Source organism: Manis pentadactyla, chromosome 8 (genome assembly GCF_030020395.1).
Source record: "Manis pentadactyla isolate mManPen7 chromosome 8, mManPen7.hap1, whole genome shotgun sequence".
NCBI lineage: Eukaryota > Metazoa > Chordata > Mammalia > Pholidota > Manidae > Manis > Manis pentadactyla.
This window is the reverse complement of record NC_080026.1, coordinates 9,016,264-9,028,813: the sequence shown is the minus strand read 5'-3', so window position 1 is coordinate 9,028,813 and position 12,550 is coordinate 9,016,264. Positions and strand designations below refer to the sequence as shown.

General features: G+C 38.6%; 1 protein-coding gene across 9 annotated transcripts in view; it reads right to left on the bottom strand.

Annotated features, from left to right (window-relative positions):
* Positions 1-12,550, bottom strand: part of COBLL1 (cordon-bleu WH2 repeat protein like 1) — a 156,805-nt gene that overhangs the window by 130,261 nt on the left and 13,994 nt on the right. For 5 of the 9 annotated variants that reach the window (XM_057505478.1, XM_057505479.1, XM_057505480.1 and 2 more), the window contains exon 2: positions 8,345-8,440. The exons of 3 other annotated variants lie outside the window; for them this stretch is intronic. In XM_057505478.1, coding sequence (XP_057361461.1) covers positions 8,345-8,440 — 96 coding nt within the window. The remainder of the gene's footprint in view (positions 1-8,344; positions 8,441-12,550) is intronic. One more of the 9 variants, XM_036884014.2, reaches the window with a different exon arrangement.

The following is a 12,550-nucleotide window of genomic DNA, read 5'->3' as shown; positions in this document are numbered from 1 at the left end:
TTTGGAAAATTAAAAGAGGAAAATATTTGATGCATGAGTGGGAAGTCAGATTTTAAGGCCCTACTACCATGTGCTTTATATACACATGCAAAATCTATTTCAATTCCCATTTCATGGGGAAGAGAACAGGGGCTCTGAGAAGGTAACATGCCAAGGGTTACCCAAAAAGAAAGTGGCACTTCACTGATTCTGACTCAAATCTATGTGACAAAGTAGGAATAGGCAGATAGAATGCTGTTTTTTAAGAAGTTTTAGAAAACTAATCTCTAAATAGTCTTTCATATGGTTCATTGTAAAATCATACATAGTTGAATGGCCGGGTCACAGTAGTGAGGTACAAAGTACAATCTTGGAGAAGTTGCTTGATCTCATTGGCTCAGGTTTTGTTTTTTCTGAAAAGGACAAAGACTGTACTATTTCTCACATAAAGTTATTAAGACAAATTAATATTTTTAACATACTTAGCATCAGATGCAGCATCTAATAAGGTCTTAGTAAATGTTGGTCAGTTTTTGGATTATTACTCTTGTTATACATAAAATTAAAGTCCTTATTCTTCAGAGTCATCAATTGAGAGGTGTCTGAGGAAGTTAGTGGGTCTGTCTTACCCCTGTCCTAAGACAGAGGCTAGAATATAGTAAGTGTTCAACAAATACTCACCGAATAAATAAATCATCTAATAATTTTCCATTCACTTTTATCTCAAAGTATAAATGATGATGGACAAAGAATAAGGCATCCCTTTTGCTGCTCTTTCTCTTTCCCACAATGATGCCTTTATTCAAAAGTTCTCTGAGGACAAAAGACTGTTCATAGGAAGTCCTATTTGGTCAAAGAGAAAGAGGAGGAGGGAGGAAAAAAGAAAAGCCCAGAACTTCATTGCATCATACAAAGAAAAATTACACATGTATATAAAATATAAACCTAAATTCACAGCTTTTTCTCCATTTGAAGGTAAATTATTCCCAACTCTAGAAAAAAATGTATAAATTCTCATTGTCCTCTGAAATCTAGCACCCTCCACAAGGTTTTCTTAATTACCAGTCCTCTAATTATACAACAAAGAAGAGCCAAAAATCAATTAATTCTTTGTATTTGCCCATGGACTGACTCATCACGATATAAATATCTTTGAACCAATATTTACATTTTTTACTTCTTTCTCTTATTTATAATTTAATTTGATAGGTTAATTTACCCTGTTGACATTTTAAGTATCTATAAGCTGATAAGCACTAGTTTGGAGAAAGGCACACACTAAAATCACTTTTTCTACTATGAGCCGATCTTGAAGCTGGACTTGATTTGATCTCTGAAGCGGGAAGGCGGAGTCAGAAATGCACACTTTCCAAATGTTCAAGTAAAGCAGGAAAGCACGGCGATGAATAGTGTTGGCTTTGGAATTAGAGATGTGACATGAAAAAGTGGCTCTACCCCTTACTTAATCTCAGTTAAGAAAACTGTATGATACAAACTTCAAATTATAAAATAAATTAGTCACAGAAATGGAAGTATAGCATAGAGACTCTAACACTTTAATATTCTGGTATGGTTACAGGGCCTACACTTGCTCTGGTGAGCATTTAGGAATGGATATAATTATCAAATCACTATGTTGTACATCTGAAGCTAATATAATATTGCCTATCAGCTATATTCCAATTAATTCTTTTTTTTTTTTTTAAAGAAAACTGTATGAGCCTCAGTGTTCCCTGCTGTAAGACCTGAACCTTCTGGGGCTGTTGGAAGGATTAGGTGAGCAGGTGTATATGAAAGTGCTGCCTCAGTATTTGGTATTAAGAATATAAATAAACTACAAGAATTATGATCTATTTTCAAGGAATTTTCAAATTAAACATTACAACTGGCTAGCCTAGTTTTAAAAGCCCATGGGAACTACCCCTTCCCAAACCCATTCTTTTCACATAGCCTCAAACATTCATCCAGATTCCTCTATCCAACAAGTGTAAGAGGAAGAAAAAGCTAGAAGAAATAGGCAACTATTTAAAAAATCAAATTCTTCCTTTGTATCCCTCTTTGCAAAAAGTGAAGTTTCTTAAACCACCAAAATCCTAATATGGGCAAAGCAATTATTGAACACCCATTATGAACGAATGTGAGAAGCGCTATGTGAGTTAAAAAATGCAGTAAATAAAGTAAGAGTGTGAATCAAAAGATGAATAAATTTTGCTGTTAAGAAGCTTACAAGTTAATGAGAAAACAAGCTCAAAAACAAAACAAAAATAGAAGACAGAAGGGAATACGGGCTGGGACAGAGTCAGAGGCAAAAGACCATGAAAGCAAAAGGGAAGAGTAAGTATATCTGGCTTGAGAATCTGCAAAAGCTTCAAGAAGGTGGAATTTAGAACTGGGCCTTGAAAAATGTGTGGATTCCTCTGGACAGCGAGTTGGGCCAGTAGAATTCCACACTGCAGAAACAACAGGCCAAGCAAAGAGGCTGAAACTCCCCCAGTACTCAGGAGGTGCCACCGTCTGTCTCCCAGGTATGAAAAGAATCAGGAGGAGACAGTGAGTGACAAAGCCAGAAAATTAAGTTAGGACCAGTCATCCATGCATCCCCAAGGCCTACTACACAAAGTGTGGCCTTTATTGCACAGGCAGCAAAGACCTTTTTGGGGAAAGTAGGGGAATGTGCTATGAGTTGATTCATGGTTTTGAAATATACCTGTAGAATGTTCAATCTTAAAAAAATTAAATAAAATCTAGGGGCAAGAAGGGGCTATCAAAACAGCCTAGGCCTAAACCAGACGTTAAGAAATGGAAATTTAAAAGGACATGATATTGTCAGGGTCCACAAGATTTAACAATTTATAATCCTTATAATATACAAATACATGTCTTCCACTCAGGGTAAAGAGTTAATAGCAGGCTAAGTGGGGCAGGGATTTAGAGGAGCTGACTAGCATGTGTCCAAAAGTCAAAGTAACTACAAATAAATAACTCCAATAAGTTGCTAAGTATATGTTTGACATTGGTTATAAACAGTATCTGTAATAAACAGGCATCATCTGGTGAGTGAAACACAACAGCCAAGGTTCCAAGGCAGTTGCAGTATTACGTGTGGAAGTTAGACTGGGGTATACTGAAGTCAGGTTGGGTCTTTCTGATTCATAGCAGGCTCACACAGCTGGTTACTGAGGCCATAGAAACCCAGGCCCCAGGAGGAAAAGACTAGCTTAGCTAGGGAGTCAGGGGCCAGCCAAGTGGCCTGAAGTTCAAGGCTGGACTCCCGGGAGGCAGGAGAAACATCCGTGAGCTCAGTGGGGAAGACCTGGGAACACAGATGTGAAGAGCACATTAACGGTGCGGCTTCAGGCGGCTAAACCTCCCAGGCCACACCCACTGGTGGAGGAGGCTTTGCCGGGATTAACTAAACAACTTTTGAACCCACAGGTTGAAAGTCTTAACTGAGAAAGGCTGAATAGGACCCAAACTAAAATCATATTATATGAACATGGACCTGTAACACAAATGTTTTTCTGAACTCCTAACCTAAATTCCTTATATATAATGACATAGGTTACAAAAAAACAAAAACAAAAAACCCAGTACCAACTAGATAAAATACTTTTATCTGAAAACAAGACAGAATATTACACAAAGAGTCTTCCAGTCCACCATAATCTTCGGAGAACTTGCACAGTTGGGCCCAGCTTCACCAGTAGCCTAAAGGCCCCTGTCTGGCCCATATGCTCCAATACTCAGGGCACTCCAGCGTGTTCACGCCTCCATCTACGGTACCCCTATTCCTTTGTTGCCTTGACAACTCCATGCATCCTTCGTGTCACCCCCAGTGTAAGGCCCCTGACGGCTTCAAAAAGAACGAATCACTTAGTGAGTTCTTACAGATTTTCTATACACCTCACTTGGCATAGCATCTACTAGTCCTTGAAGACCGGCTCAAGAGTCCCCTCTTGCAGGAAGCCCGGGGGCTCTCACAGCCATCCATGTCTGCCTTCACTCCTAGGCTCCGGGGAGCTACCAACTGTACTGTATCACTTAGCTATTTCAATCACCCAGTTAGGAAATGCCCATAAGTCATATCTAACTCTGATTCACCATTTGGGCATTCATCATAGCCCAATACTTAGCTCAGTTTCTGGCATACAGTAATTTATCAATATGCAGAGCAAATTAACATTTTTTTTTCCATTTTCCCAGTAACTGATGAGGTTTTATGTATTTATATACTTTTGTACCATATTAATCTTAACCATTTAAATGAAGATATTAATCCTTATTGCACTTGCATATTCTGCTTATCCTTCCCTCGATTTCTTATTAATTTGCTATGATTTTTAAAACTCTCATAGAAACATGACAGAGTTTTTATTTCACTCAATGTAACGTGGAACTGTTACCGGCTATTGTTTCTTCCGACTTACAAGGCACCAACTATGAACAACACTGAAAGTGTATATCCTCACTATCCTCTACCGGGAATTTTTGTGCCCTTCCTGGCATCACCCTTTATGAAGAACTCATCTAAACCAGCAACACCCCTTACTTTCTAGACTTCTCCCTCCAATCCCCTAGATACCACCACTATGTCTAATATTATTGTACACTGCGTCAGCCTTTGCTTATTAGAAAGCAATCTGACAATAATTACTCCTCAGCATCTACACCCTTTGCTTATGATATACATAATTCTCACAACCCATATTACAGATGATAATATCTAGACTTAAATATGTAAATAATTTCCCCAAAATTACACCAAGGTAAAGGGCTAACATGGAATTTTATACTGTATTACTCCAATGCTATGCTCTATCCCACACACCAGTGATTCTCAACCTTTCCCATGCATCACAATCACCTGAAGAGCTTATTAAAACCAACTTCTGGGCTCTACCCCCTGATTTTCTGGTTAAGTAGGTCTGGAGTGGGTGTGAGAATCTGCATTTCTATTAAGTTCCCAGTTGATACTGATGCTGCTGATCAGGGACCACACTTTGAAAACCCCTGCACTACACCACAGTAAAGTTACTTAATTGAAGACATTAGGTTAAATCAGTAGCCCAAGATGATTTCCTCTTGAAAAAGGGCACCTATGAAGGCATACCTTCCTAAATGGCAAAATCTGGTGTTCTGTGATATACAGGTAAGCCATCACGGGAAGAAAACAGTGTTGGGGACATGTTGCGGAGAGGAGGGGAACAAATGCCTAGGAGAGGCCAAGGGAATTTCTAAAAGTAACACTGCCCATTTTGAGTTACCCTACCAGATCATTAAAACAAGCTCTGGAGATCCTAAAACAAGCAAATAAAACATTTTGGATAGGCAAGCAAAAAAGTCAATGGAGCTGAATAGAAAGCCCATTAACACATTAATAAAAATAATTTAATATATAATAAAGGTGCCATTCCAAATCAGTGGGAAAAGATCAATTGTTCAATAGATAATGTTGAGGCAATTCCTTTTTTTAAAAAATTAGACTCCATCTCATACCACAAAAGAATAAACTTCTGTTTGTTTCTGTCAAATTTTTAATAGTAAATTTTAAATAAGGGAATATTTTAAAGACTTATAATGCACATGCATTAAATAAGACAAGGAAAAACACATGAAATTGTCTCTAAAATAATAGGAAACAAGAATGCTAAAAATGTTTCTAAAACACTGCATGATAAATGATAAAACTGGGAAATATTTGGAACATAAGACAAAAAGCCAATAGGTTTTACAGACTAAGTTCAAAATACATACTAAGCTTTTACAAAATCATTAAGAAAAGGATGAATGTAGAAACATAAGAGATAAAGGGAATGAAGTGAATTTTTAAGAGAAAAGTGAGTGAAAAACAGTTTCTCGAACATCATGAATGATCTAAAAATACAAATTTAAAATAATCATAAATATTTTCCTCTATCAGACTGGAAACTATCAAGATTTGACAACGCAGAACGTGATTTTTAAATCATACTGAAATCTGGAAAAATGCAATGAATGCTAGGCAATGTCAGGAAATGCACCAAATTGTCAACACAAGGTGATTATTAAGTAGAGAAGGAAACATATGTTCAGAAACTTGATACGCTTCTACTGCGTATAATCCTGAGGCCAGGTTTTCACTGACTCTCATTTTAAAGTGTGTCCTTGACTTTCAAAGATGGGAGATTTTAAATGTTGGGGAGCAGAGAGAGCAAGCCAGTTTTGCCCCAAGCTTTTTATTTTTTAACTTCATGAGCTCTTCCTCTGTTGGGAACAGTTTATTGCAAAGAGCAAGTGGATGTTATTTTTAAAAATATACAAGTACTGTCAAAAAATTCAATGATGCTTGCTAAATCTTTAAAATAGCCACCTTTTTAAACCTAACCAAGGAAGTGAAAGACCTATATCCTGAAAACTACAAGACACTCTTAAGAGAAATTAATGAAGATACTAATAAATGGAAATACATCCCATGCTCATGGACAGGAAGAATTAATATTGTCAAAATGGCCATCCTGCCTAAAGCAATCTATAGATTCAATACAATCCCTATCAAATTACCAACAGCATTCTTCAATGAACTGGAACAAATAGTTCAAAAATTCATATGGAACCACCAAAGACCCCGAATAGCCAAAGCAATCCTGATAAGGAAGAATAAAGTTGGGGGGGAGGGAATCTCGCTCCCCAACTTCAAGCTCTACTACAAAGCCACAGTAATCAAGACAATTTGGTACTGGCACAAGAACAGAGCCACAGACCAGTGGAACAGAACAGAGACTCCAGACATTAACCCAAACATATATGGTCAATTAATATACAATAAAGGAGCCATGGACATACAATGGGGAAACGACAGTCTCTTCAACAGATGGTGCTGGCAAAACTGGACAGCTACATGTAGGAGAATGAAACTGGATCACTGTCTAACCCCATACACAGAAGTAAGTTCAAAATGGATCAAAGACCTGAATGTAAGTCATGAAACCATAAAACTCTTAGAAAAAAACATAGGCAAAAATCTCATGGACATAAACATGAGTGACTTCTTCATGAACTTATCTCCCCGGGCAAGGGAAACAACAGCAAAAATGAACAAGTGGGACTATATCAAGCTAAAAAGCTTCTGTACAGCAAAGGACACCATCAATAGAACAAAAAGGTATCCTACAGTATGGGAGAATATATTCATAAATGACAGATCTGATAAAGGGTTGACATCCAAAATATATAGAGTTCACACACCCCAACATACAACAAGCAAATAATCCAATTAAAAAATGGGGAGAGGAGCTGAATAGACAGTCCTCTAAAGAAGAAATTCAGATGGCCAACAGACCCATGAAAAGATTCTCCACATCACTTGTCATCAGAGAAATGCAAATTAAAACCACAATGAGATATCACCTCACACCAGTAAGGATTGCCATCATTGAAAAGACAAACAACAACAAATGTTGGTGAGGCTGTGGAGAAAGGGGAACCCTCCTACACTGCTGGTGGGAATATAAATTAGTTCAACCACTGTGGAAAGCAGTATGGAGGTACCTAAAAAAACTCAAAATAGAAATACCATTTGACCCAGGAATTCCACTCCTAGGAATTTACCCTAAGAACGCAGCACTCAGTTTGAAAAAGACAGATGCACCCCTGTTTATCACTGCACTATTTACAATAGCCAAGATATGGAAGCAACCTAAATGTCCATCAGTAGATGAATGGATAAAGAAGAGGTGGTACATATACACAATGGAATATTACTCAGCCATAAGAAAAAAACAGATTCTACCATTTGCAACAACATGGATGGAGCTAGAGGGTATTATGCTCAGTGAAATAAGCCAGGTAGAGAAAGACAAGTACCAAATGATTTCACTCATATGTCAAGTATAAGAACAAAGGAAAACTGAAGGAACAAAACAGAAGCAGAATCACAGAACCCAAGAAGGGACTAACAGTTACCAAAGGGAAAGGGACTGGGGAGGATGGGTGGGAAGGGAGGGACAAGGGCGGGGAAAAAGAAAGGGGGCATTACGATTAGCATGTATAGTGTGTGGGGGGCACGGGGAGGGCTGTGCAACACAGAGAAGACAAGTAGTGATCTTACAGCATCTTACTATGCTGATGGACAGTGACTGTGAAGGGGTATGTGGGGGGGACTTGGTGAAGGGGGGAGCATAGTAATCATAATGTTCTTCATGTAACTGTAGATTAATGATACCAAAATAAAAAAAAAAATAGCCTCCTTTTCTGAAATCACAAAACAGTATACATGTGACAAGCATTCATACCATTCAAACAGCACTCAATTTCATTAAGAATGCCTGTACTTATTAAAACACACAGCAGTTCAAAATGTGAACCCACGATAGTGGTCTGCCCTTACCCTCCCCCGTCATCATACCACCTTCTTTCTCTACGACCTGGAGAGTTTTCACCAATTTCCCATAACTTACGACCAGTGGTAACTTTGGTGGCATACCTTAAAGAAAAAGGGAAGCTGTTTGCTTTGTGACCAAATAATCTGCCTTCCTTCAGAAACATCATTGACAATTTTTAATTAAATGAGTATCCATGTGGAAATGAATCTGGCATAACATGAAGACGGTACCAAGAGCTCAGCGAGGAAGAACACCTCACACGGATGTCACCTCATGCTCCATACCCAGAGAATGCGTGCTGTCAAAAGAACCTCGCCAACAATTTAGAAAGGAAATGCACACCCTATGCAAGCTGAATCACTTCAAGACATGCATTACCAACAAACAATTCATAAGCAGGTCTCATCTTAAGTATCATTTTTAATGTAAAGGGCTGTTTACAGTGTACAGATGGGAAAGTACGGGACCACTAATGAGAGGTTCCCAGCCTGTATTCTGCTGCTGCAGTCCTAAAAAAAGAATGGAATCCGAGCCATAGACAGGGAAGGTAAAAAATAAGAACCTCATTTTCTCAAAGGGACTGACTTGTAGTATCAAAGATAAAGTCTTTTCATTAGGAGCCATTGCCAACAATGAAGTTCAATGAGAGAGCCTGTTGGGTTAGTTGGTTATTTTCTTTCCTGGAGGAAAAGGGAATAAAGCTTTACAATGAACACATTGTGTGCTCACTATCCCCACATCTTACCAGGTAGAGATGTTTCTAACGATTGTAATGGGCCAGAAACTCTGCTTCAAGGAATCACATTCTGTGAACTGAGTTACAAAACAGCATTATTTATATTTGGGAATCAGTGATCCTTAGACAAATATTAACTACTAACTTACTGAATAGAAACTAAGAGTGGACAGCTTAAACCATTCTTATGAACTTTACATATGGCTGACATTCAAGAACTTTAACAATTTAGCTCTATTTATAGCTATAGGCATTTCATTGGGTAATTAAAATCATAGTATTTAGTTCTTTGTCAGTATTTCATGGTTGTACACACAAGTATGTCCTACTAATACCAGGCATGGGCCTATGAGATAGGTATTGTTATTTTCAGATGAGAGAAAAGAAAGACCAAAAATAAATGCAAAATTGTAGATAATTTTTTCCAGAATTTCCTAACTTTTCAATCGCTGTGCCAAGACTGAACAACCAATCTCCTTGAAATGCCAACCTTGTGTCTTTTCGACTATTCTTAATGCTTCTTTATCACTTCACATAAATCAGTCACAAGTTTAAGGCCACAAAGGGGACGGGCATCTGGCCAGATGAAGACTAACCTCCACTGCTGACTGATGTCAGATGGGCAGCTCTGCCGTTTGCCTGCTGCACTGGGGCCCTGGGAGCCCCAGGCCCCAAAGGCACAGTCCAGAGCCAAACACCTCTTGCTGCCATAGCAATGGTCCTCAGGCCTCCTGGATGTTGGACATTCCCTTTAGGAATTTTCCCTTTGGCGCCTCACCAGACCTTGAAATCCACTGCCCCACTGAGGGCCGCATTCTCCAGTCTTGCCATGAATAATTCTAGTCTAAGAAGCATAGTTTTGATACTCTACTCTGGCTAAGAAAAGTCAGTGCTAGCAACTTCCCAGAGCCTAATAAGAAGAACTAAACTCCAGGGAAATGTTCTGAAGAGGTTCACCAAGACATCTGAGGATCAGACATAATGTTTACCAAGGCAATTTAAAAAAAAAGAGTATTTGAACTACATGGTAATTGACATTTCAGAGATTTGGACTTCTCCTTATTTTAAAAGAGAGAGAATATTGTCTACACTGCCTTGGAGGTTGTTCAAAGATGTGTATTTTTAGTAAGACTGAGTCAAGTTTTTATTCTAGCCAAAGTGATTTTATTCCATGAACATAATTTCCACGTACTATATAGTAATATTTTCAGTACAATTAGCTGTCAAGTCCAGCTCGGTACTTGACACCTAGTTAGCTTTCAATAAGCATCTGTTGCATGAAAAAAAAAAGTCAATGAAATGTTGATTCTCTTTCAGGCAGATGTCTTCTTACCATGGGTTGTCTATTAGGGAGTTTCAAACCCAGTCCTCCCCAAGCAAAGTTTAAAATTCCTCCTCTCAAAATCCATACCTGCCCACAAGCCCAGCTTCACCACGCGGTGAAGCCCGAGATTCCCAGCCCTCTTTACTCCTCTTGACCACAGCAAAGATTAACAACCAGACCTCCCCATGCAGCCCGGCTTCCCCAGTGCTACTGGAGGAGAACAAGCCTGTCCCAGGAGCCACAACAGGCTGCACTGGGAGAAAGGTACGCTTCGAAACCAAGCAGGTAATTACACACACAGACATCCCCCTTCCCAGCTCATTCTAATAACTGACCACAGACAGTCCCCAGATGATACTTTTCCGATTTTATACTTGCACAAAAGCAATATGCATTCTGTAGAAATCATACTTTGAATTTTGCATTTGGGTCTTTTTCCCAGCTAGTGATACGCTGTTCAATCCTCCCACGATGCTGGGCAGCGGGCAGCGAGCTGCAGATCCCACTGAGCCGCACGGTCATGAGGGGAAATGACCAAAACCTTTACGCCCATGCTGTACCCACACAGCCACTCGTTGTTCACTTTTGGTAGAGTATTCAATAACTTATATGAGATAGTCAACACTCAAAGACAGGCTTTGTGTTAGATGACTTTGCCCAACCATATAGGCTAATGTTAAGTGTTCTGAGCACATTAAAGGTTAGGCTGGGCTAAGCTTCGATGTTAGGTAGATTAGGTGTATGAAATAAATTTTCAACTTAACCATATTTTCAACTTCGATGGGTTTATTGGAACATAACACTAGTGACCCCATCATAAGTCAAGGAGGATCTAAACTTCTGTTTCCCCCCAAGGATGCCCTTCCTCTGGCACATCTCTGCTTGAGAACAAGTCCCCAGGCCATCCCACACAGATTTCTTTGACTTGGAATGACGTTCAGTTTCCAACTGAAACAAACCCTGGGGCTGGTTTCCTCACTGGGCACACTCTACGGGCTTCCAGTTCTGGAAGCACAATTCAGTCAAATCTAAAACTTACACCCTATCATGGTTAATGATTCCACAGGAGACAGCCCACATGTTTCACAACAGGTAAGAGTTATAAAACAAACAAAAACAATGCAAACATGCACACAGACACACATACCGTTTGCTGTACATCTACTTCAAAAAGCATTATTAATGAGTTTTAAAACCTGAAATAACCTATATTATAATCTTGGAGAAAAGGAACATAAAAACATGTTTTTAAATAACTGAAATAACCTATGATACAATCCTGGAGAAAAGGAAATAAAAATAGTATATGTAGTTAAAAATCTAAATGCTTCTTTATGGGTTCTATCCATAGCAATTCCTAAACTGTATCTGAAAGAACACAGGTCTTAAGCTATAAGTCAGTGTTCTTCTGATAAATTTGGAAAATGTTACTTTCCATGTTTCCATTTTATAAGTTCACTTTACATATTAGCATATTAAAATCCTGAGAAAACTTTAAGAAAACAGTTTAGTTTTGTTTAACCCAGACTCTCCCAAAATTGACCACAGAAGTTGTTTTTATAGAAAACATGTTAACTTGTAACTAATTCAGAATGCACCTTGGGAATGCTAAAATGCAAAACATTTTAACAGTTATCTCCAGGTAGCCTAGATAATAATTATTTTTCCTTACATAGTCCCATTGCTTTCAAGTATTCTGTAATAAGAATGTCAATTTTGTAATATGAAAAAAAAATAGCAAAAAAAAATGTTTAGTTCCATTTCATGTCCTGGATTATTCATTATATTGGTTTTGCCAACCTGGCTGTTTTGGGACAAGGGTGCAGGGGAGAGAGGAAGAGAAATGCAGTGGCCAAAGCAAAGGGATTTTGAATGATAACTGGATTCTACTCCTATCTTCTACTGCCTGGCCACGTGAGCCTGAACAAGTTGCACTCCAAGCCTCAGTTTCCTGGTCTGCACAATCTGGGTAACAACTAATGTCTACTTTATACAGTGGTGGTTGACTATCAAATGCAGTAGAATATGTCATTCCCGTAACACCGTACCCGATGAATAGTCAATGTTCAATAAATGCTCACTGCTTGTGTACATCTGGTCTACTACTGCCCATTGTTCTTAAAGTACTGGGACCCTGATCCTCTTAATTAG